Source organism: Lagopus leucura, unplaced genomic scaffold (genome assembly GCF_019238085.1).
Source record: "Lagopus leucura isolate 7727_CA_CO unplaced genomic scaffold, USGS_WTPT01 Super-Scaffold_100012, whole genome shotgun sequence".
Taxonomy (NCBI): Eukaryota; Metazoa; Chordata; class Aves; order Galliformes; family Phasianidae; genus Lagopus; species Lagopus leucura.
The window spans coordinates 20,942,550-20,967,460 of record NW_024962267.1 but is presented as its reverse complement, the minus strand read 5'-3'; the positions used below and the strand labels follow the sequence as shown (position 1 = coordinate 20,967,460).

The 24,911-nt window shown below is 52.1% G+C and overlaps 1 protein-coding gene across 1 annotated transcript; it reads right to left on the bottom strand.

Annotated features, from left to right (window-relative positions):
• Positions 1-2,714: 2,714 nt before the first annotated feature.
• Positions 2,715-23,272, bottom strand: COL6A1 (collagen type VI alpha 1 chain). Its single transcript, XM_042874645.1, has 34 exons — positions 23,043-23,272; positions 22,236-22,365; positions 21,002-21,202; positions 20,625-20,784; positions 20,269-20,391; positions 20,157-20,177; positions 19,982-20,002; positions 19,846-19,890; positions 19,556-19,609; positions 18,514-18,558; positions 18,390-18,416; positions 18,218-18,244; positions 18,070-18,114; positions 17,843-17,896; positions 17,377-17,439; positions 17,120-17,182; positions 16,886-16,975; positions 16,712-16,774; positions 15,412-15,474; positions 12,277-12,339; positions 11,729-11,791; positions 10,986-11,036; positions 10,866-10,901; positions 10,355-10,417; positions 9,933-9,998; positions 9,756-9,791; positions 9,088-9,124; positions 8,656-8,664; positions 7,963-8,096; positions 6,886-6,995; positions 6,401-6,584; positions 6,023-6,197; positions 5,467-5,496; positions 2,715-4,732 (listed from the first exon to the last, which is right to left on the bottom strand). Exons 1-34 carry the CDS (start codon positions 23,137-23,139, stop codon positions 4,122-4,124), a joined length of 3,060 nt encoding a protein of 1,019 aa, XP_042730579.1. The 5' UTR covers positions 23,140-23,272; the 3' UTR covers positions 2,715-4,121.
• Positions 23,273-24,911: the final 1,639 nt, after the last annotated feature.

Below are 24,911 nucleotides of genomic sequence, written 5' to 3'. Positions count from 1 at the left end.
AATATTTATTGTGATACAGCTTGGTGTCTTGCACCAACGTCATCAACAGCAATTTGTCTGAGCTTCAGGGTTTGAAGCTGTGGGACGAGTTACCCTGACAGGCCTGTGAAATGACAGCAAACCACCAACAGCAAGGAAAGAGCTGAGCCCAGGTAGAAGAAGCATCTTTCACAAGTGCTGTCAGCAACAGCAGTATAGCTCTTGTGCAGATAGTTGCACAGACTTCAAGTCCTCTTTGTAAAGCAAGAGGGTCCTTTAGTCATTACCAGAAGTAACACATTTCCAACCTCTGCCTGCTTACTCCTTCCTCTCATCATCGCTTGGGCTCTGATCCCACCAAGTCTCCATCCCTCCTCTGTTCTCTCACCTCACTTCGTAGCCCCAGCACCCCAGCACTGGTGCCCACTCCCTCCACAGGGGCTCCATGTCAGTCAAGGTTTCCTATGGACCAGGAAACTGTTGGTGGTACATCACCACCATGGTCCTGTGGTCTCCAGCATTCCTGTGCCATCCAGGACAGTGCCTGGAGCTGCCCCGGTCTGTTGTGCTGCTGTTATTTTTGTTTGTTGCTTGTAGGGTTTGTATCAGGAATCTCAACGGACTGATAAAGCAGCCTCAGTGATGTCCCCCTCCTCAAGACATCATCATCCTGTGAAGGGCTGTGAATAAGCATTGTCTCAAATGAGAAGAGTTTACTCAGAGGAAAACACAGAAATATGGCCCAAATTCTGTCATAGTTACATAAATCCCTTGCTGAACATCTGGAGAACATCAAAGTTTAACAGAGCAGGCCTGCAGGCAGAGGCATTTTTGACCTTCCCTGTAATGGAAGCATAAAAATTGAGACTGAAAGAATGGGAGTAAATAGAAACAGAAATGGAAGACAAAATGGGTCTAGCACACAGGGGCCAACTTAGACTCAAACGCTTGACAAGGATTCCTGCAATCCCATCTGAACAGCACACAAGCCTGGGGAGAGACAAGGCAATGCACATCAACGCTGTGTGTTGGTACTGCTGGGAAGCTGCTGCTGGTCCCTGCTTTCTGGGAAAGTCATCCCATTCCATCCAGTCCTTTTTAAAATGGTGCTGCTTCTGGGCAAATGGCAGCTTACAGAGAACGTTCAATTTTTTCCCATGGGAAAGTTGACAAATGCTTCAAAACTGAGGCTTGGAAATGGAAACTGCCAATGTTTGCTGGTTTCGGATGTTCATCCGCTTTAAATAAAAGGGAAGAAGCCAGGGCATGGTTGAGGAGGGAAAAAAAGCTCATGGAGGCAGGAAAAATCCCTCCTGCCACCCTTTGTTTTTCAGCTGAAAGCAATCAAATTGTTGTCAACCAGCCCAAGGAAAGAGTGCATTCCCCCCATGTTTTCCTAGGTGTCTTTTGCATTCCTGTCTTTCAGATGTTCCAAGGGGCAGAGGCGGCACAAAGTCTCCCTTATCCCCCCTGTCCCCTTCCCCATAGTCTCCCTTATCCCCCCTGTCCCATTCCCCATTGTCTGCAGCCTGCTGGGTGGCTGGAGGCAGGGGGCACGTGGTTTCCATTAGTGCAGGGAGGGAGCCTTGGGGGGGTAAGATCTTTTCCAGCTTCCAGCTCCACTCCTGCTTCTTGTCACCCAGCAGGAATAGTAGAACTGGCTCCTGCCCACCCCTCTGCCCTGCCCACCCCACCATGGAAGCTCAGTGCTGGTGGTGGTTGGGTAATCCTGTGGTTTCTGCCCTGCTCCCCTCCTTCACCAATGAATCATGCAGGTCCTTAAGAAATTCTTCTTGGCTGCAACAATAGTGGCCTTTATTAGGCACAGACTAATAAAGGCATGAAGGTTTTTTCCTAGGGTTCTCTGGAGGGGACACAAGGACATCTTTTAGAAGCACCCCTGGAAGGAGGATGCCATGCAAAATTAAACCACTTCTGGAGCCTCTTCAGAGGTGCTCCTCAGTTTCCAGCTGTGAGTGAGGTGTCCCCAGCACTGCCAGCCTGCTCTCCCAACTCAGCTGAGATGCTTGGCCAAAAGAGAGCACAGCTACAAGGAGAACATGAGATGAGGGGAGGAGCAGGGAGGTGCTTCTCCTTCACAGAAACATGATAGATGTTACAGATGGGGAACAGCGCCTGGGGATTGACTGATGTTGGATGCATGCAAAGTGAAATGTCACAGCAAGCCCACAGGATATGCAGCCATCCCCAAAGACAGGCATCTTGTAGAGCTGCCTTGATCTATAACATAAATGCCTAGGGAACAGTCTGCCTGGTAACGTCTGTGTTTTTTGCTACCTCCACCACAAGCTCTGCCACTAGAACAGAGTCCCCATCTGCCCAGGAAGTGACACATTGAGGACAGACACTGGACAGAAGGAGAAAGCAAACACGACTCACTTCTTCACCTGATGTTCTCCATCTCTCTGCACCAGTGAGGGCTGGTCTTCTGGAAACAAGAGCACCTAGCTGTGCTGTGAGACAGTGGAAAATATTGCAAGCAGAAGCCTGGTTGTACCAGTTTAAAACACACTCATTCATACATTCAAATAATCCCTGGATTTCTCAAATCCCTAGCATTCAGCAATAGCCATATATATGAAGTAAATGCAGGGCATCTCTCTTGCTTTGCACTGTGTAGTTTGATGTGAGAGGTCCTGTCAAAGTCCTCCCAAGATCCTACTATTCCACGTTTCACTTCTCAGCCACGCAAGAGAGACAAGCTTCCGCCGAGGTTGTGGAAAACAATTTATTTGACGAATTTCTGAAGTGGACAACTTTTAGTAAAATACAGGCATAAAATAAAAGCAACTTCTGGATACAAAATAGTTTGGGATGACGGTGATACTTGGAAATCACGGTTGCTTTCTCAGAAGCGCATGAATTCATAGCAAGAGCACCAATGGAAGCGCTGAACAAAACCTCACCCAGCCAAACCACATCTTCAATGTGGTCCTGGAAACAAATGTGTAAACACCAAGGGCCCACATAACCCACATAGTGATAGCACCTTTGATATCTGCAGGGTGTGATTCAAAGCCCCTGGCAGATAATGGCAGCCTTTGTCTTGACGTGGCTGGGCTGTGGAATAGGCCCCAATTCAATATATTGTAGAGTTTGTAGGCCTAGGTGTCTAATAGTCTGATAGAAACAATACTCCCAGAGAGCTCACTGGGAAACAGCTTGACACTTTAAAAACAAAAAAAAAAAAGACGACAAAAAACCTCTAACTGGGCTCAGAGAGATTTTCCAGCATGGCATTTGGACCATAAGGCAAGTCATCAGGTTACTTATGAGGTTCCTGGTTTCACTGTAGGACCACAAAATGGGTTAGTGAAGGAGTGCAGCTTCTTCTCACATTCCCCCCTCCCCAGTGACTGTTGGCCACCTTTCCTTGGTCAGCACCCAGCCCCTGCTCTGGATGGGAATGTCAGCACTGAAGTGTCAGCACCCACCTCCAACCCAGCCCTGGGAAGTCAGTGGCCCATTGCACTGCACAGGAGGCCACAGATGCTTTCAGCTCTGCCTAGTGCATGGGTGGATCAGATAATAAGTCCATCTTTTCCCACCAGCATGGGAGACGTGAACCGAACTTGCCAGCCACGACAGTGATCCCCACTCAAAACTTACTGAAATGCTGAAGCACAGCACTGGGTTCGGACCACTGTCAGCTGGGAAAGTGCATAGCTGACATATGAATGAAAGAGGCAAATGAAGAAAAAAAAAACTGTATCTAAAAAGGATATAATCAACCTTGTGGGACTGAGCAAGTCCTTAGTGGTACAACATTCCTCATCCTGGTTCTTTCTTGGCAAAAACCAGAGAGATGAGGTTGCTTTTGGTGTTCAGGAGGGTTGCTGCTAGGTGTACTTATGTTTGCCTGCTGCAGGGAGTTAGTGAGAGGCAGTCACAGGGCAGGGGTGGGAGGCCCAAGGCTAGGAGGGCAGAGATGCAGATGGAGAAGAAGGCGGAGAAGGAAGGAGACTGTGCACAGACAGGCTGTCGCACTATGGCTTTCTGTATAGATGCAAATTCCTCAAGTTGGTCAAGAATACTGTTAATTTTCTTTCTTTTTTTTGTCGTTTTTCATTTTTAGGTGAAAGAGAAGCCGGAGCGGCCCTGGTAGAAACCCCCTTGGGTGCTCAGTCAACTGCTATCTTCCTGGAGACAGTTTGGTAGAAGACGCCACGCAGCAGGGAAGTATAGTCAGGCACACGGAACAGGTGACGCTCCCCGTAGACAACGTCATAGTTTGCACTCTTCCCCGTTACCAGGACGCGGACGTTGGGCTCATTGACTTGGCTGCCCACCGCCAGCACGTAGACCTCAATACCAGCCTGCTGAACTTCCTGCACAGTCCTCTCGATGGCCCTGGCGGTGATCCCCTGCGAGTTGCCATCAGAAAACACCAGCACCTTCTTCTTAGCCCCAGCACGAGAGGACCGCTGGTACAGCCCCGTGACGTACTGCAGAGCGGCATTGACATCTGTGGCTTCGTTCATGAACTCCATGTTGTCAACGGCTTTGGCAATGACCGTGTAGTTGCGCTGAAATGGGACTTCCACCTTCTGCTGGTTTCTGCCGCTGTACTGCACCACCGAGACGCGCACAGAGTCCTCGGCTGGCTTGCTGGCCTCAAGGAACCGCTCGGCAAGCCGCTTCACAAAACTCTTGGTGGTGTCAAAGTTCTTGCTGCCCACGCTGGTGGAGCTGTCCACCAACAGCATGATGTCTGCCGGGTTGGCAAAGGTGACTGCAAGAGGACAGACCGGGGCTTGTTATGCTGCTTTTTTCTCCTGCTTTCCATGGGAAGCTGGTGAATTTACCAGCTATCTCACACGCTGCCTGCTTTGTTAGACTTAAGAAATCCCCACTCTTTGCGTGTTTGCTGCTTTGGTTTCCCCTACTCCAGTGCTATCCTACATGTGTCCTCCCCTTTCATTCTTTCTTTTTAGATTATGACTCCTGTTGCTTATTGCAGTGGGTGTTTTCCTTGATTTACACTGTCCCATTTTGTCTGGGGAATCACCACATCTCCCAGGTTGGCCTGTTTCCATGAGCCTAAGGACTGTATACTCTTCTGACATCAAAATGGATCTGTTTAAATTCCTCGCTTTCCAACCACTTTTCTCAGATATCCTGCCACAGCGCTGACTTTTGTATGTGCTTGGACCTCCCCCCACAGCACAACCAATGTCTTTTGTCTTATCTAAAGCCTAGATGGACTAAATCTGGCACAGTCTCCTAAGGAATTAGAGAAACCACTGTCCAGCCTTTTCTCGCTCCTGTCCCCTAAGTGCTTTGACCTGGGGTGTACATGAGAGATTCCAGGTTTGCTCTTTCTCTAGCCCAACAGCAGAGCTCAGGAGCCTCCCGGCTGTGAGATATCTCTATCTCTATGTCTCTACACACAGCAACTACCACTTCCCTCACCACAGCATCCACAACCCCTTCGTGTGTATTATGACAAGAGGAGCAGGTACTCACTTGGGCAGGTATAGTCTGGACATTTCTTCTCTGTTAAGAAAATTAAAAAGAGTAACATCACCAACTCATGCAGGAAAATTGCTTCTCCTGTAGCACAGCTTCCCACAGAGCTGCGCTGGAGACAAATGCTTACTTTGGTTGTAGCCTCTTCAAACAAGTTGCCATGCAAAGTTATAAGCATGCACCAGAGAGCACAGAATATGTGCTTGAAAACTGTGGGGACAGAGATATCCTGCAGTGGGTTAGGACCTAGGTACTGCTGCAGAATGTTCTGAGACATGAAACATCCTCTTTGCTCGTTGACACAACTGTGCATATTGCTCTCTTCCCTCAATACCTGAGCACAGTTTAAGAGCATGCCAGAACTATGAGTGGAGGGCAGTTTGTATCCCTCACCCTTTGGCTGCTAACAGTCGTTACTATCGCCCTTATTGCCACCAGCCAGAGCTGTGCTGCTCTGGCAACTTTCCTGGGGTGAGGAGTAAGACCTGGGCTAACAGCCTGGGGCCAGGCCCTTGCACAGACCCAGGTGATCCCATAGAAGGTTTTCACTCACCTCGGCAGACGTACGAGGTGATGTTCTGCAAGAAGGAGTCATCAAGGAGCTCGGCGTAGTTGTCTCTCTGAATGGACAGTCCTTGTCTCTGTGGCGTGCCTAAACAAGCGATGTCATTCAGTTGGTCTGGGTTTGGGTAGTTCCGGAAAATGTCACCTATTCCGAGGGAAACCACCTGTAGAAAAGTTAGAGTGTATCATCAGTGCCTAATTCATTCATAAGCTTGACTGCCTGCCACTGCACCAGAGAGCTTCCAGTGACTGGGGCTCTGGCCTTGCAAAGCAAACGATGGAGACCCCTGGGGATCCTGCACCAGTCCGACTGATGGCCATTCCATAGGTGCTCCCCGCCAGCCTCCCCGTGCCACCATGCCCTTACCGGGGTGACCTCACACAGAGATGTCAGCGGGGTGCGGTCCCGCAGCGTGTCTGAACGCCCGTCTGTGATGACGATGGCCACGTTATTGTTGGAGGTGAATCTCCGCAGCAGGTTTTCCTTGCTGAACTGCAGGGCTTCTCCTGTGTGGGTGCCCCCAGCTATCCATTTCAGATTCTTGACTGCCCTGCAAGCAGACACCAGAGAGCCTGAAAGCCCTGTGAGCAAGCCTGATTCACAGGAACGGCTGGGAATACACGTCTTACTGACACGCGGGCATGCTTGCAAGGCAGGGCAAAATCCTGCTTGTAGGGTTTTGGGCAGCTGCCTTGGTTTCAGTACCACTCACAAAGCCACCAAGTGACTCTTCACTGCATTTAGAATCCTAGCTTTCACAGAAGCTGCTAGTCTAGAGATGGAGGATGGGACGCAAGTAGGGTGTGCTGGGTCAGGTCTTTGCACCGTGTGCTGAGACCCTGCAGACTCACTGTTTGAGTGCCCCAATGTTGTCTATGTTGGCATCCCCCATGGCCACCAGCTCCTGCGTGTTGTTGTGGCTGTACTGCACAACGCCCACTCGGGACTCCCCGGGTTCAAACTGTTGGAGAAGAAAAGAAGTCATTTAGGGCCAGGAACCTCCAGGGGACCTGAAGAGCTTGGGAAACTGTTAGTGGTTTCATTCTGGATGTCTTCATGGCAGGCAATGCAGCTGCTCCTTGGTGGTTGTATTATTCCAACAGGAGTGGATGCAGGTGAGCCCAGTGAAACAAGACCCAAACTCAGGTTTCCCACCTCAGTGATCTCAACACAAGTCATTGGGTGGTTAGGAATAGATGTTTTAAATAAAGTATGCTTTTCTTCTTAAATAGTAACTTTGCTGCCCAACTCTAGTCTTCCAGGCTATTTATTGGCACTTTATCAGCCAGAGACCTGCGCATGTCCACAGTCATGTCTAACAGCAGGTCCTCATGTCTTTACAGCCCATCTCACCTTACACCTTACAGAAAGTCTGAATTCCAAACATCACTTCCATTGCAGAGGGATAAGTGGAATTTCCCATGCAGAGCATGTTACCAGGGAAGAGTTCAGAGAGTAAATATTTTTATTGCTCTTCAAATGGAAGGACTTGAAGAACATTGCTCTTTCGTGCTGCAAATATCTCTTTCAGCAGCTGTACTTAACTGGAAACCTTAATTGAAGGTTGGGGGCAGACCAGACTCCCTGGGGGCAGGCTGTCAGGGCCCTTGGGAAGTCACTACTCCAGCCACCTGAAATGCTCTTTGAAACAAGGGGGAGACCAACAAACTGACTGACCAGGGAAACTAGGAGTTGTCTGCTTCATGACATGAAGAAAGAGTTCACAGCCACTGCAGTCTTGTTGCCCAGAGCGAGTAACACGCATGTATTTTGGGAGAAAACAGATTCTGCAGACTCTCCCTATGAATCTAGGGGGAACTGAGACTCATCGGTTTGTGAAGCTGAGCCTTGTGGAGTGGAGGCATCTCCCTGTTTTTTCCACTTGCAGCAGAAAATAAATTTATCCTGGCACTCGAAGGAAATCTCACCTTCACACGCTCGTCTTTGCTTAGGCGGTCAATGACTTTGATGATGAAATCCTTGGCAATCTGGAAGTTCTGCAGGCCAATGCTCTCCGAGCTGTCCAACACGAAGAGGAGGTCGACAGGACCACAGGTGCACTCTGCAGTAAAGCACACGCGTGGTGAGGCTGTGTTTGCTATCTGAGCTGCTCTCAGAGCAACACGCTTTGCCGGAGGCACACCCAACAGAGTGAGACCCTCACTCACTTGTGTTTGTGTTAGTCTTGGTGGAAGGACTGCAAAGCACGGTGCGAAATTAAGCGGCAAAATAGCCACGCAGGAGCTTTAAGAACCAGCTTAATATTTTTTCCCTTCGCATTTTTCTCAGCACCCCTTGTAAGTCACATCACGTTGCCAAGCTGTGAGTACCCGCGAAACACTCAGTAACTATTTCCAAAATCTGTTTCCTCAGAAGCCTCCTCACTTCTTCCATTTGCCCAGCCCAGGAGGACAGAGGTGAACACTGGTGGGCTGGAGGAGGCTGACTCAGCTTGCTCCCCTCTTGCCCATGGCTGAAGGACATAATGTACTCTTGGTCCTTGCTTAAGGCTTTTGGATTGCAAACCAAATGGAAGGCAAGGAGTAGGGAGAGGGTGGGGGAGGAAAGAGGGAGAAGCATTAGAAAACGCTTGCAGAATGATTTTGCCAAGAAACACTCACCACAGCATGCTAGAAGAGAAGGGAGAGAAAGAGAGAGCGTTAAAATGCTGCAGAGGAAGGTTTTCATACGACACAGACAGCAGGTCTGCGTTTCTGCAAACCAGTGACACCTGACCTGGATGATTCAAGCTCCTGCTCACTTGTGGAAGTTTTCCCTCCTGTTTGACATATCCAGACCTCTCTCTTTTAGATCACAGTGCCCTGAACTGAAACCTAAGTGGCAGAGCTCTATCTCCAAACACATTATGGTATTCTTATTTAAATAAAAAAGATAATCCTGGAGGGATTAAGTAAACTGCTAATTGTGAAGCTCGCATTCAGACCCCTAAGCACCCTGTGCTGTTGTAGCACTTCATTACCGGGGGTGCTAAGGTGCAGCCGCCCCACTCTGCATGGAGCCAAACAGAGAAGGAGAAATTCCAGGATACTCACAGCACATCTTCATGATGATGTCCAAGATTTCACACTCCTGAAACCAGAGATGAAGAAACTCTGTGGATATCAGCAGTGGCAGTTGCCTGGCTCCCAAGTGCTGCTACCCACCACCCCTACTGCTGCTTTTGCACCTTCAAAGCAGATTTTAATCTGGAAATGAGTGATGTATAGTTGGGGCTGCTTCCCTTGGAGGAGGCCAGAGCTGGGCTTTGCCAGCAGTGAAGAGCACCCACTACGCTGACTGTGCAGAAGAGGCTGCATGGAAAGACACCATTCAGCTTGCAGGAACTTTCCTCCCTTTGTGGAGGTTGCTTTTATTACGAGCTTACCACAGAATGGGGGACCTGAGTCTTTGTGACCCATGGTCACAGCACGTCCAGATCCCTTGGATGGTGGGCAAATTAATCAAGAAGCCAGCAAAGGAAGAGGAGGGGCCAGTCTGGGGATAATTTCAATCTTCCCACTTATGTGAGAGCTGAAGTTTTCACACTGCACAGGGGGCTTGCTGGTGATGGCCTGACACAAAGGAAGGAAACCTTGCCACCAAGACTCGGGGGCAGTAATGGGGCAGGCACCACCCAGCCCATGAGCATGAGCCTCCCAGCAGCAACCCCCAGAAGCAAAGACCAAGTAAGCAAGCAGTGCCTCGATTCTGTCATACTCACGTCTGGCCCCGGAGGCCCCACAGGTCCAGGTGGTCCCTGTCAAACAGAAGTGTAGAGAGAGCATTTACAAGAGCAGCAAGAACTCAATGTCTTGCTATGCAATGCAGAGGCTGGAAAGGTTGCTTGGCTTTCCCCTCCCAGCTTGTTGGTGCAAATGCTTCTAGAGCCCTCACTTACTGGGCGGCCTTCAGGACCCCTGTGGCCCTTCGCTCCTTTGATGCCACTGGGACCAGCAGTTGGGTTCTGGAGATGAAACAAAAAGAAAATTCACAAAGTTTGTTCTGTCCTGTGGAGGCATATTCCCAGTGTCCCTTAGAGCAAACTTCGATGCTGTCAGGAAGCACACAACACCACGTGGAGATAATACCCACCCTTGGCCTAACAGCTGGAGGTTTGCTAACCATTAGCTGTAGAACCTCAAGTGAACATCCAGTGAGAGCTCTGCTTGCTATCACGTACTGCACAGCAGCAAAGGGTGCTTGCAGGCTCACAAAGTCTGATGGGCTCTGACCTATGGGCAGCATAGTACTAGATCCAGCTCCACATTCCCACACCACCCTCAGAGAGAAAAGTCATGCAGCTTTATAGAAATTACTCACATCGTTGCCAGGATCTCCAGCTTCTCCTTCATCACCTTTAGGACCAACATATCCTTTTGTTCCCTGAAAAATAAAAGAGAGGATGTTGGTAGTGTGGTGAGGTTGATGCATAGACCTTGTGACAGCTGGCCTGGAGAGGAGACAGAGAGCTAAGATAAGATTCATAGCACAAAATGTCAATGTTATTGAGGGTTTATCTCCTTAGTTGGCTTTTCCTGTCATAGTCACTGTCCAGCTCCCTCCAGCTGGTTCTTCCAACACCAAATGCTGGCTTTGGACCTACACTTGAGAGCACTCTGCCATCCTTGGGTATTGCACGAAGGCAGAACACTTCTATGAGAAGTAGAGGAAGGAGGGAGATCTGTGCATAAGATAAACTGGGTTCTGGGTGAGCAGGCTGTTTCAGGGAGTCACCATACAACTGACAGAGAGGCTCTACAAGCCAAAGTACCAGCAGAAGACACTAGCCAGGGAGTTCTCTATTAGATACAGAAGGAAGCAACACACTCACATTAATGCCAGGGTCCCCTCTGTCTCCTTGCTGCCCCTGAGAATGAAGAAAAGGAAGCGTGTTAGGTCAGACAAGCATCAATAACGGTCTTATGATTTCAAAGCAGCACACTACACTTACAGGGGCACCCGGGAATCCAATCGTGCCATTACCAGGAGGACCATCCTCCCCCTGGAAAGGAAGGGAGAAGTAGATGAGACAGTGACAAGCAGAATACTCAGCATGGTAGAAGGAACTTGCCTTCCTTCAGCAGCCACCAAGAGGAGACAACAGCCACCCTTGCTTTACTTGCAGAGTTGTGTTTAGAGCAGTTATTGTATTCTTTTATGCTATATCCAGCTAAATATTGTTCTTACTACTCCTTTTTCCCTGGGACAGAGACCCATCTTGCTGTGTCCCCATCCCCACTCCCCATCGCTGCACACCCAGATAGTGCAGCTCTTTTGTAGCTCTTCATGAAGTGTGGGGGGCACTAGGACATGATATGTCTGTACCTCTCTTGAAGACTACCTCTCGCTTTTTATTTTAAGAGGAAAATGGAAAAGAATGAGATGGGACAAGCCCCAGAAGTTCTGATGGTGACACCGTGCTTCTCAGAGATCAGGGATACGAGCACAAGCTGGGAATGCTGGGCAGTATTACCTCTACTGCTGAAAGTACATTCCATGATAGGGCTTCTGAGCCTGCAAATTGGGTGCATGCTCAAAAATAAGCTGCTTGCAAGTTTTCCCAAAATATTTCAGCTGTTTATGAGAGCCATTTCTTTTCTCCCTGACCTGGACCATGCTGCACGGAACCAGCCAGCTGTCTGGTCTGTCTGTGTCTGTCCCACATTGCATGCAGTCTCCATAAACACCACTCACCCTTTCTCCCATTAGGCCAGGATCTCCAGGCAACCCAGGTGCTCCAGGCGATCCCTTGGGGCCCTGGAAGGATCAGAAGGAGGAGTCAAGCACTGTGCACCATCCACTGACGTGGGAAGATGATGCCTTCTGAGACTCCCTGCAGCACTCTGGTCCCTTGCTTCCTACCTGAGACCAGCTCTGAGAACACACCTAGGAGCTGGGAAGAAGCCCCTTTCATTCAGGGGCAGCAGGCAAGGGTTACTTAAGCCCACCACAGGAAATATTTTCTCCCCTAGCTTCTGCCAAGAGGAAGGACGAACTGCAAGGTGAAGCCATATCACTTGTGGTGCAACTATACCCTCTCTGGGAGATAGGGAAAAAGGTATTCACAGCCTTAGGGATCCACCAAAAATACCTTGAGATGTCTGCCAGGAAGCTGACACCTCACTTTGTCCCCAAAAAAGGGTTTCCAAGACCTATGGGATTTGTTGACAGTCTTAATGGGCAGCATCTCTTGGTCTCCCCTCAATTCCCTCTTCCTGAGATGATGATGAAGCAGCACTGACCTCATTGCCGCGGGGGCCATCATCTCCTCTGTAGCCCTTTGGTCCTGGGGGTCCAGGCTCACCCTAGGAGAACAAGAAGAGCTGTCACACGAGCCCCTCCTTAGAGGGGCTGGTCCCTTCATTTCATGGTGTGATGGGTGGGAGCAGGAACCTCATGCCTTGCACTCATCAGCGAGTCACTTCCACTGAGGAGAAAGGCTCCATTCATGGGGATCAACTCAGGTGAGGAGGTACTTGGGTGAGGAGGTACTCTAGGAGGAGGGCCCAGAGGGGAAGAGGCTGGGGGGGGCAAGGTAACACTTCCCAGTGGTGAAGCACAGCTGGGCATTGCATTGATGTCCCTCCTTGGTGGATCATACCACCCTGAAACTAACACATGCCTCTCTCTACAGGGGCCCTGGACATGACTCATGGCAGCTGGGCTGATAGAAATCCTTCTACTGCTGTGGGGAGTCTCTGTCCTCAGGAGGCTGCAGGGTCCTGGCAGCATCTGCTGGAACAGACCAGGGCTGTCACTCTGCCACGTCCATCTGGGCAGCGGCCACTTGGTCCGTCAGCTGCAGGGCTGGCCAGTGATGTTCAGAGTCAAGAGGCATGAGGAAAGAAGGCAGGAGGAGGGTGGATTTGGGCTTTTGTTGGATTTTTTTTTGGTCTTTATGAGCTCCAAAAATGCCCAAGGAAGCCTGAGACAACAGAGAAAGTCTGCATTGGTGAGATTTGGAGGAGTAGGAACTGCCTTCATGTATCGTTCAGCCTAGCCCAGCTTTGCAGCTGCTGTCTCTCACCACCCGCAAGCTGAGGAAGCTTTAGTTCCCTCCAGCTGTCCTTGCTGCTCCGCTTCATGCACTCTTCTTCCAGGGAAAGGCACACAGAGGGTGGCAGAGAACTCCATAACTGTGTAGTATGGAGAAGAGCAAGAGCCTGCTTAAAGGCGCGTGACCCTTATTTCTGCACAAGAGCCCGAAAGAGAGAAAGCTGGGAAGGAGGGACTGGATCTCATGACCATTCATATCAGCCAAAGTTGAATTCCAGACGCACTTGGCTCATGCTTGTCATAGGTGGCTTCACTGTAACAAGCAAGCTAAAACCCTTTGCAGCCCCGATGGTGTTTGTGAGGATGTAGGATCTTGAGTCATGAGCAGTTTCCTAACCTCTTTTCCTTCTACACGCAACAAGAACTGTAGGAGGGATGGGCACCAGAGCCATGTGGAGATGGACCACCAAAGCAGCTCAGGAGATCAGGGGATGAGCATGCTGACCTTTAGCATCTCTTGCAGACAGAAGAGAGGGTGAAACAGAGTCACAGGTCAGCAGGAACTCCTTCTCCTTGCCAAGACAAATGTGCTCTAAGAGCCAGAGCTTGCAGATAACATGGCTTGAAAGGCACTTGTGTTTGCCTAAGTTCTTCCCTTGCCCCAGCCCAATTACACATTTATTTTTAATTTGGCCAAGCAAAAACATTTTCCATCAGTCTATGGAAAAAAAACATCTTTTCTTTACAACTGCTTTTTAGATTTCCCTAGAGTGACTGGGATACTAGGGCAGCCGCTGCTCTGGAGAGGCATCAATGCTGTGGGCACTTCCCTCTTTGACAGGGAATGAATTCAGTGCTCCTGAGAAGGGAAGATCGACAACCCATAGGCTTGGTGACAGCCTCCTCTCCTTTCTGCCAGTTAAGGCAGGCTGGGGAAGATCCTTCCTGCTATCATGCTTAGCTCTGGCACCCAGGCTTGGGTCAAATCTCCACCTGAATTCTATCTTATCCTGCCCAGTCCTCCTGCCTTGAAACTGGAATGAGACCCTATACAAGGAAAGCGGCTCTGGTCCTTCTTCCTTCGCTGGTGTCAACACATAGCACCCGCCCATTACATGCACACATCCAAATCACCACCCTCTTGCCAGTGACAACTCCCACCCTGGTCATGTCCTACAAGCTGTTGGCTGTCAGATACTCTTTAACTGTGGCCAGAGCAGTTTATCTCAGTTAAGAGCAGAAGTAATGTGGACAATTCAATGAGAATTTGGTGCTTTTCTCTAGCACAAGGCAGGTTTGAGGGCAGTGTGACTCAGAGCATTCCCAACCTTGGCATGGGAGTGTTTCCTATGGGGCAGGTCTACCACAGTGGTGGCCTGTGCTGGGGTAGGCAGGAACGCAGCAGTGGCCCCTCTGTGGCTGTCCCACACTCCAAATCTCCTACAGGGCTCTTCAACAGTGGGTTGACCATGAAGGATTTCCAAAGCTCACACACTGATCTTCATTCTTCACCCCTCAGGGAAGTCCCCTTCCAGTGGTGTGGGAACATTTATCTCAGTACTTTCCTATATCTTGAGCTCTATTGAAACTCTGATGATTACAGGAGTAGGAGGGGAGTTGTGCCACAGAGTTCATCCAGGGGTGATGTGAAAGCATGCTTGCTCAGGTGGGAAGGCCGTGCTGGTTGTTGCCAACAGTGCCATCTCCATCAAGGATTAACCCAGCAACTCCAGAAGAGTTGAGTGGGAGCTTGGTGTGACTTTGAGAGGAAAGAATCCTTAACTGTGTGAGGGATAGAAGCCTTCCTTCAGCTGGAGGAATCCAGCTGTGTGCTCCAGAAAGCCAGCAGGACCTGAGATCAGTTTCTTGAAGCACACATGAAGTGGGCTCATAGTGGGAGCACCAGGACTTGAGACGCAACTGGCTTTGGGACAGAGCGTCTGTAGATTCCAAGGGTGTCAGGCCACTGTCGAGGCCTTGCCAGGCTGTCCTTGATCTCACAAGACATCTCATTAACTCCCAGGATCGAGGCGAGCAATGTTTGGCCCCAGGCCTGGACATTTTTTGCACTGCTGCAGCTCATGCTTGCTGGTTTCCAGATCTGTCTGTGAGACGTGTTGACATCTGTTTCCACAGGACTGGGAAATGATGTGGAGGTCTTTTTGTCCCCAGCCCAGCAGCCAAGTCCCCATTTTCTAGCCCTGCTTGAATTCTGAGTTCTCCTAGAAATCACTGCCCCTCTGCGTTGGCTTTGCTGCCTGGTCTGGAACATGCGAAGATTTTGCTCCAAGATGCTGTGGCATCAGTTGAGCCCTTGAGCACAGCCTCCCTGCCACCCCACGCACTTCCATGCAATCCAGAAGTTTAATCCAAAGTCTTACCTGGTCTCCAGGTGGTCCAAGAGGTCCTTCCCGCCCTTGGTCACCAGGTGGTCCAGGTTCTCCCTGAAAACACCCATAGAGGACATGAGAAACAGAGGAGCATGCATGGGATGGGAAGGGTCCTGCATGCGATGGGGAGCAGGGACGCAGCACCAGTAGTGTGTTCTGGGCAGAAACAGTCATCCTAACAGTGATATTTCAGGTTTCAGGTAAGAAACCAGCACAGTGAGGCTGACCAGGGGAGCCTGGAAAACCTGAGGCAGGGTGTTTTGGTGTCACACACTGCAAGGCTCTTTGTGCAGGGTGCTGCTCTGCCTGCAACCCTGGAGAGGCTTCCTGAAGGTCACACCTGGATTAAAACTTTTGGGAAAGTGGTTGAAAGCTTGGTGATCCAAAGCTCTTGCTTTCAGGCAAGGGCTCCCAGGTTCCTAAGCCAAAGAGTAAACATAAAATAATTTTTGAAGAGCCCTGAACATTGGTGGAGGTGTTTCTGTCATGATTACCAAGCCTTGTGCTTGATCTAGAACTTGGAAGGGAGCAGCCCTCTGTCTGCAGAACAGGCTGATGGCAGGACACCGGCATCCATCTCCCTTGCACATATGCCCCACACACCCCCTGCAGGAAGCAGGAAGAGGGAGGCTGCTTCATCTTCGTGTAGCCCATCCCAACACAGCCCATCCCTATCCTCAAGGTGAGTAGCACTTCAGCCCTGGACACACAACAGCAAACACCTGGCACTGCTGGCATCTCTAGGGTGCTGCTCCTGGATGCCATCCCACACAGCAGAAGCATGCAGGCACCTGTGCCATTGGCCACGTGTTTGTCCACTTGTCCCATAGCCTCATTCGCCCCATGCTTGCAGCAGGTGACTCACCCCAGACAGGCCCAACAAATAATTTCCTATTGACTCCCACTCGCTCCAGAAAGGGGAGGGAGGTTTTACCCTCACCCAAGTGCCTGCTATCACTGCTTACCTCCTTACTGATCTCTGCCTGCCTGCAGAGCCCCACCACTCCCCCAGGAGGTCACCCTGCTCATTTGCTCTCACCAGCTGGTTTATTATCTGCAGACTGATCTCTGCCTGCTCTCTGGGCATGGGGTTTGTCTGTTTGCTGGTAACCTGTCAGTGTGAAGGTGTGATTGCCAGAGGATGGTGCCAGGACAGGATACGGCAGGCGCCCATCAGGCAGGCAGGTGCATGAGCCAAGCTTGCCCACTGGCCACCCATTTCCAGCCCCAGCTATCCAATGTGCCACCATTTGCAAGCAGATGCCAACAGGCTCCCCATGGATGTAGTTACCAGATCTCCTCGTGGCCCACGGTCACCTGGCGAGCCTGGGGGTCCTCTTTCTCCATTGCTGCCCTGCAAGAAGATGGTGGGAACACAGATTTAGGACTCCTCTCAGCACTGCACGACCCTCCCTCATCGCCTTCCCACAGACATCAGCCCCTGCCGCAACCTGCCCACGCTCACCCGGTCTCCTGGAGGACCATCAGCGCCTGGGGAACCCTCATCCCCTGTCTCCCCTAAGGGTCCAGGCTCTCCCCTGTTGCCAGGAGCACCCTGTAACAAAGCAAAGACAAATCAGAGGGTTTTGAAGCAAAGCCCTGCATGCAAGCAGAGCCTTGGGCAAGCTCTGCTTTGAGGCAGAGGCTGAAGAAGAGACCTCTCCTTATTGCAGAGGACTTGTGTGAGCTCCTCACCAACCTTCTCTCCAGGGCTCCCAGGAATGCCCTGCCGGCCAGGTTTTCCATCTTCTCCAGGCTCCCCCTTCACAAGGACACAAAAAGACACATCAGTACCAAAGGGTGGATTCTGGTCCCCACGCTGAGGTGGATGGCTGAAGCTTTGGCTCTCCCTGAAATCCCTTTTCCTCCACAGTCCCATGGAGGTCCCCATCCCCTCCACTGCCCCAGCAACATGAGCCACCATTTCTCAGGAAATTCTGGAAGCCATGGGCTCACCTTTCCTCCCTTGGGTCCATAAGCACCAGGATCGCCCTTTGGTCCAGGTGGGCCCTGAGTGCCCTGTCGGAAAAAATAAAAATAAAAATTGACAATTACCTGTGGAAAATTGCATGGGGGGAGCATTCTGGCAACCTGGCCCACAGCATCTTGGCATGGAGAGCAAAAGGGATGGGTGACACAGCACTCTTGCACTGTGGGGCTGTGTGAGTCCAAGGATGGCAGCTTTGCTATCCAAACCTCCAATATGTTCTGGCTGTTTGGGCACAGCAGCTTGAAGCTGCTTGCTGCTTTGCACTGAGCTCTTCCTCTCACCAAGCAGCCTCCAGCCAAACATGGCATTGTCACATATCATAATGCAACAGGGCAGCTTTCATGAGTGGAGAGGTCCAGGACATAGGACCGCATAGGACACCATGAGCATTTCCAAGTATTCCCAAGGAGGAGGTGCCCATGGGGTACATACATCAAATCCAGGTGAGCCTTTGCAGCCAGGTAGCCCAGGGTATCCAGCTTCTCCCTGTGGGACAGACAGAAGAAGTGCTGCTGTAAGCAGTACCTGTGAGATGCCCCTGCACATGGGTCCCATGTGGGACATGCTGCCATGCTGTGGGCCCCACCATAGTTTCGGGGGTGCCTGGGCAGCACCCAGAGTCCTCAGGCTGAGCAGGGCACCTGGAGGGGAAGGTTTACCTTCATGCCATCAATGCCGTCAATCCCACGCTTGCCCTTCTCACCCTGAAATGCAGACAAGGGACCATGAGGAAGTGACTTCCAAACACCCTTCCTCCCTCCCACCTCAAGCATCAGTGGGGAAGAATAAATTAGTGCAAAATCTAACCTTGGCTCCTTTGGCTCCTCTCGAGCCCTGAAAAGGAAAGCAGAGAGGTCAGGACCCTCAGACCAGCTGTCCTTGCCAGATGCCAATGCTGGCAGGAGAGTTGGGTGCATAGGCAGTGAGCTGCCAGCCAAGCAGGGGCACCAAGAACCCTTCAAGTCTTTGCTGTCCTCACCTTTTCTCCTCGACTTCCTTTGTCGCCCTAGCAATGAGAAGAAAGAGGGAAAATGGAGAATGAGGATACCAGCATCTTGTCCCCCATCTAGAAACTGTATCCACCACCCAGCAGCCCCACATACCTTCATTCCTTGGTAGCCAACGGGCCCCATGTCCCCTGGCCTGCCCTGGAAGACAGAAATAGTGTTATGTAGGCGGACACACCTAGGCAGGTAGGCATCAGTCAGCACTTAAGGGGGCAGTCTCCATTCAGGTCCATAAAGCACTGACTTTACATTGTCACCCACCCTCTCACCAGCATTTAAAACATGATTCTGTAATGTCTCTTGACACATCCTGTTTTGCTTCTTGCCCCCACTACCACAGCCCTCTCCCCTGGACCTGCTCTTCCTCTGCCTGCTCATGTGGCACGAGATGCTGTGGGGTGGTGGACCTCCAACATCCTCAGCGGTGGGGGAAATGGGGCATGTGAGGACACATCATTTGGGGTGAAGTGGAAGGGCAGAAAACCCTCAGGAAGGAAAAGCATGCACATGCTGTGGGGTTTCCAAACTGGGCACACAAAGGCTGAGTAACTGCACACTTATGTGTGTGGGAGAAACATTTCTCCCAAAATAAATGTACCTAGCAAAAAAGGGAGGAGGAAAATGGTTTCCTGATACAATTAGCTTATTATTTACTGAAGGTTTCTCCATAACACTGCTGTGCTTGCAGTGTCGGGAGGGAGCTCAGAGTACACCCCATGAGTCAGAGAGGCATCCCACAGGAGGGGCAGCTGCCTGGGGTAAGGAACAAGGCAGCCTTGTGGGACCCTGTGCTGGGTGGGCAGATGCCAGGTCTCTGTGTGACCATTCCTTTCCAGGGATCGCTGGCTAGGACACCACCATGGGAATGGGATGGTACAGGGGTATAGGATGGTGACCTACAAGGGATGGTGCAGGGATGGGGATTGCTGACACCAAGTGCAGCTCCCCATCACCTTGCCAAGGCAGAGACTCTGGCAGAGCCACCAAGCCTAGTCCACTAGAAACATAGCATCATAGAATCATTAAGGTTGGAAAGACCCCTAAGATCCTCTGGCCCATCACCACAATGCCCACTAAACCACATCCCTCAGTGCCACATCTCCATGCTTCCTGAAAACCTCCAGAGTTTTCTACTTACGGGGTCTCCAGCATCTCCCTTCTGACCAGGAAGACCTGGCTTTCCTCTTTCTCCCTGAAATACAGGACAGAAATACAAGTTAGCTCACCTTCCCCAGGAATAAAATCAGGCTGAAAGAAGAGCAGGGAAGTGATCAGGGCAATGCTCCGTGGATATGGGGAGCAAAGGACAGAGGCCACATGGGACAGCTGTTCCCATCATCTCCCTGGCCAAGGGGTGACATATGTCCCACTGGATCTCGAGCATCCCTGTGGAACTCATCCCTACGTGGCCAGGGGCTGATTCCTCACCTCGTGGCCTGGGTCACCAGGAGGTCCTGGGGGTCCTCGGGGAGCCTGCAGGAGAGAGGTGGGGGTTAGATGGAGCTGCCAAGGCACAGGCTAGGGGCACAAGGAGGGGGACAGAGGCCTTGAGGGCCTGACTTACATGGCACTCAAAGGAGCAGCACTGGCCAGATAAAAGGAAAAAACAACATCAGAAGAAATGGTAGCACCATGCCCTGCTTGGGGGCATCCTCGATGCTGGGCAGAGTGGGCCCACCAAGTCCTGCAGGGCAGGGATGAGCACAGGGGATGGGCTTGGTGTGCGGGAGAACACTCACCGATTGCTCCATGTTGTCTTTCTGCGAGGCAAAAAGCAAAGAGAGGTGGGTTGTGAGAGTGGAGGGAGCCCAGGGCAAGGGTGGGCTGAGCAGGGGAACAGGCAGTGCTCACAATCATCTCGATGATGTTGTTGATTGTCTCCTCCACATCGAGATCCCGGGTTGGCTTCAGGCTGGTGGCAGTGAAGTTGCGGCGGTAGGCATGGTCCGTGGCAATGATGTTGAGACGTTGGTCCTAGGAGTTGGGAGTCAGAGTAAGATCTGCAGGCACTCATGTAGGATGTGCCCAGGGGACCTGCATCCTCCCTCCAGCCCTCAGTGTGTCCCCAGCCTTCGGTGTTTCCCACACTCTGACTCTGTTGGGTGACCACTTGTCTCCAGACAGGGCAGTGGAGGCCCTTTACACCAAGTGCTGCTATGCTGGAGCAGCACGAGACCCCTGCCCTGCAACTGCTGCTCAGTCCCTACCAGATGGTGGGGTGAGATGGCGACAGAGAACACTTTGATCCCCAAATGTTTGGCTTCATTAGCGGCATCATCCAGGCCTCCACAGGGCTCCTTGTAGCCTTCCAAAGGGTGTCCATCAGTCACCACGATCAGGTATTTATTCTCCTTGAGATGGGAGCCACTGCAAGGATTTAAACACTGCATTTAGTGCTGCAAGGGTTTAAGGCCCCAGTGCCCCAGCCTACAGCCAGGCTCGTCTCATCCCAGCACAGGCGGATCAACAGCAACCTGCCACCCTATGATTAAGTGACTTTCACACAGGAGGGACAGACCTGCACGGGGACACCCCAGCCACCACCCACCTCCCCCTATCCCTCGCCCCAGCCCCGCTGTTGTACCCGACGAGCAGCCGCTCGATGCCCTGCTTGATGGCACAGTCAGTGTGGGTGCCCTTCCCGATGTAGTTGATGGCCGACACGCTGTTCTTCAGCTCAGCCCTGCTGCTGGGCATGGCAGTGAGGTCCTTGATGATGACCACAGAGTCGCTGTAGTGCAGAGCCCCAGCGTTCCATGCCAGGAAGCGGTCACAGCGGAAGTACCTGCGAGGGGACACCAGGATTTGTGCCTTCAGCGTGGCCCTGTTACCAAGCTGCCACCTTCACTGCCTACAATGTGAAATGCAGTTCCTCTGCCAAGGCTTTGGGAAGGTGCCCTGCTTTCCCTGTGCTTCTGGAAACAGAGGAATGTCACTGCCTGAAGGATGCTTGCATCCAGAGAGTGGTGGGAACTGAAGCCCTCTCCCATGCACCAACAGGTTTGTTCTCTAGTGCTTGGTAGTGTCACAGCACCCTGTGCTTGAGTCTGAAGCCATAATCAACGTCTACTAAAATGACACATTTGTGATGCAGGGACCAATCCCAAACAGATGTGCAGTTGCACACTTCCTTCCCATGAGGACTTTTCCCAAAGCCCCCAGAGCATCACCATCCATCCCATCCCTGAAGCACCCCAAGCCCACTGCACTACATGTAGCACTGCAGACGTGGTTGTTGCATGCAGGGCAATGACCCCACGGTGTGTAGGGAGCATGAGGGTAGTCAGTAGATGCCAGACTCAGGAAGCCTGCCTCCCTGTCTGCATGTAGCAGGGGCTCAGGATAAAGTCTGGCACCTTGTTTAAGAGCCAGGCTGCATTGATGGAGGCCTGGAAGGTTGCCCCCAAGCACATGGAGATGTGGTGCGGACACGAGGTGGCCCTTCCCAGCATCCTGCCCCCCTATCTCTGGGGAACTTAGGTGGCCACCTGGAAACATGAGGGTTAGATTGGGCTGGCGGCTGTGAGGGTGCATCTAGGAGCAGATCACTGGGTGAAGAGGTTGTGGTGTCCCACAGGACCCCCAAAGCTGGGTTCAATGCCTGGGAGACACATGCCTTTCATCATCACAATTAACACCAAAGTGCCCCATGGACGCCTAAGCACACACACTGCCAGTGGCTGGAGTGCGACTAACGTGGCCATAGGCACACAGAGGAGATACATGGCCTGGTGTCCCACAGCCTTGCTCTCCTCCAGCATCCCACCCAGCTCTGGCACAGCCCCAGGGACCCCCGAGGGCAGTGATGAGCACAGTACCTTTCGGTCAACTTATCGATGAAGCGGTTGGTGAAGTCTTTCACTTGCGCCACGAGGTCCCCGAAGGGCTTCACCCTCAGGGCAACGCTTTCAGAGGTGTCCAGCACAAAGAACAGGTCCACGGGGCAGTCTGGGGGCAAGCAGAGCAGCGTGGCACAGCACTGCTCTCCACTGAGCCCCTGGCACAGCCGTGGGACAAACACCAGCAGCACAGTGCCGAGTTGCTAATCCCACATGCGACACGCAAGCAGGCACGTAGGGCTGAGATTGTTCTTCCTTAGCATTTCTGCTTTGGCATTTACAGTAAACTGAGCACATATCCAGAAAATATCCGTTTGTGCACGCTTTCATTCTTTCCCGTTTGCATTCACGCTTGCAAGACCACCGTTAGTACTTAAAATAAGATGCAGCTGCAGCAAACATTTGAAACAAAGCTAAACCAAACCAAGACACGGCAGCCACGACCACAAAGAGAAATGCATGATTTCCCAACACGTCCCAGTACAAACACCATTGCAGAGAAGAGCGAAACTAAAAACGTGTCTCAACAGCCTGTGCCCAGATTGATGTCCTTTGCAAAGACAAACCCTTGCCATCCCCTCCTTGCATCCCAGCTCTGCCAAGGACACCTGGCCAGAGGAGAACCAGCACAAAACTAGCAGATCCACTTCATCAGAGCCCAAAGAATCACAGAACCACAGCATCACTACCGTCGGAAAAGACCTCTAAGATCAGTACCCGCACCGCATGCACGACTCCTTCCAAAGCTCGGCAGCACTGCGTTTCTCCGGGCTGCCTCCCGCTTACCCTGAGCCCTGAAGACACGGGCGTTGATTTCAGCCTGCTGAGCCCAGGCACCCCCCAGAAGGAGCAGCAGCGCCAAGAAGGAGTCGTGCAGCCCCATGTCGCTGGGCTCAGATTCCCATCGAGCTACAACGAGTGGAGGAAGGAGGGAGAGGCCGGGTCCGGGTCCGGGTCCGGGGGTGGTTTCAGTGCTCGGGACCCGGGGAAGGAAGAGCGGGCGGGGGGGAGAGGGCGAGGAGGAGACTCCGCAGCCGAGATGGAGGGTGGGACCAGGGCTGTCCGTGCTGACTCAGAAGCCAGCCTGCACATCTGGCCGTCTTTCTCGTTGTACCCGTTAGCACTCGTCGTGTGCTGCTGCCGCGGGGCTCCGGTGTCCCCCCAGCTGCACCCTGGGCTTTCGGAGCCCTGAGCTGAGCCCACCGCGGGATGAAGGAAGGCAGCCCGCTGCATCCCGGATAGGCAGCAGCTGCGCTCTGCTGCCTGCTAAAGCAGGGTACCCACTGCAGGGCGCGTCTGGGCAGGAGGCACGGCAGGAGCACCAGGTTCAGCCCGGGAAGTGCCTTGCTCCTCTGCTCTTGGGGTTTTCTGTCCTTTCTCCCAAAGGGTCGAGGTGAGACCCCCTGTGCACAGACAGAGAGTGACCCCCAGCTGCACCCTGCCCATGGGGGCTGAAGCTGGTACCCCAGCCATTTGGGGTACCTACAGTCCTCCTGCTGGCCTTGAGTGCCCAGTGGGAGCCATGAGGATCCACAGCAGCACTGGGACCCGCAGCCCTCACAGACAGCCTGCGCTTCATGTCAGGCTCTGGGGGCGAGACCCACACTGCTCAGCCTGGCCCTGTCGTGTGCTGAAGTCAGAGCTTTCACCTGCTGGAACAGGTGCTGCCCAAACCTCATCACAGGGCAGCATTCACTGCCCCCTGGGAGAGAAGGGAAACATTGGGGCTGTTCCTGCTACAGCCTTAGCCTGCTCCCAAGGACACTTGCACCCCTTCATGGTGTGGGAGGGGGCAAATGGATGTGTATCCAGGCCAAGGGGTACTTTGCTGGAAAGAAATCCAGAGAGGAGTAATCTGAGCACATGGCAGCAGGATAGCACCGTTAAGGAGTCGACAGCATGAACCCAGCCAACACCAATGACCTGTGTGCAAACAAGTTGCAAAAGGCAGCATTTGCTCTCCTGCTTACACAGTGTTGTGCTTCTGCACCTGCACAGCCATTCCAGAGGAGCTCCTGCACTCACTGGAGGTGACTGCTCAGCTTCCTTGCCAGTTTGCTCAGGACAATCCTACTGCTCATTCTCCAGCACTTGCAGATGTGCTCTGGGATCCTGGCCTTTCCCTGGGAGTCATCATACCCAGACCCAGAGGCTTCTCCTCAAACATCACCCAGCCCCTTCCCTCTTCTCTCCCATTTCCCATCCCACCACTGTGCCTCTCCAGCTCTCTGCACAACCATTCTGGGAACATCATTGTGCAAGTGGTCTGGGGAAAGTGTGGTGGGAAGAAGACTCAAGCTGGGATCTTCAGAGAACATGCAGAAAGACAAAAGCTGTAGTCCCACTGAGTAGGAGTCCTGTCAGTGGAAGAGCATGTCTGCAAGCTGCTGAGGAAGATGCAGTCAGTAATGGTTCTTTGGGTGAGCATCATCAGAAGTCAGAGAAGTTTCTTCTTTGCTCAGCTGCTTTGCTCCTTATGCTTTGCTGGGAGCAGTGGAGGAGCTGAGTTCTCCGCCCTGCAGTAGACGAGGACACCTCAGCCATCTCAAGTCTGGCCCAGCCATGCCAGTGAATCTTGGTGGTGGTGCCACAGCTCGTGCATGGTACAGATGGACCGTGCATGGCTCTGCACAGCTGCAGCCCATAAGGCATCCC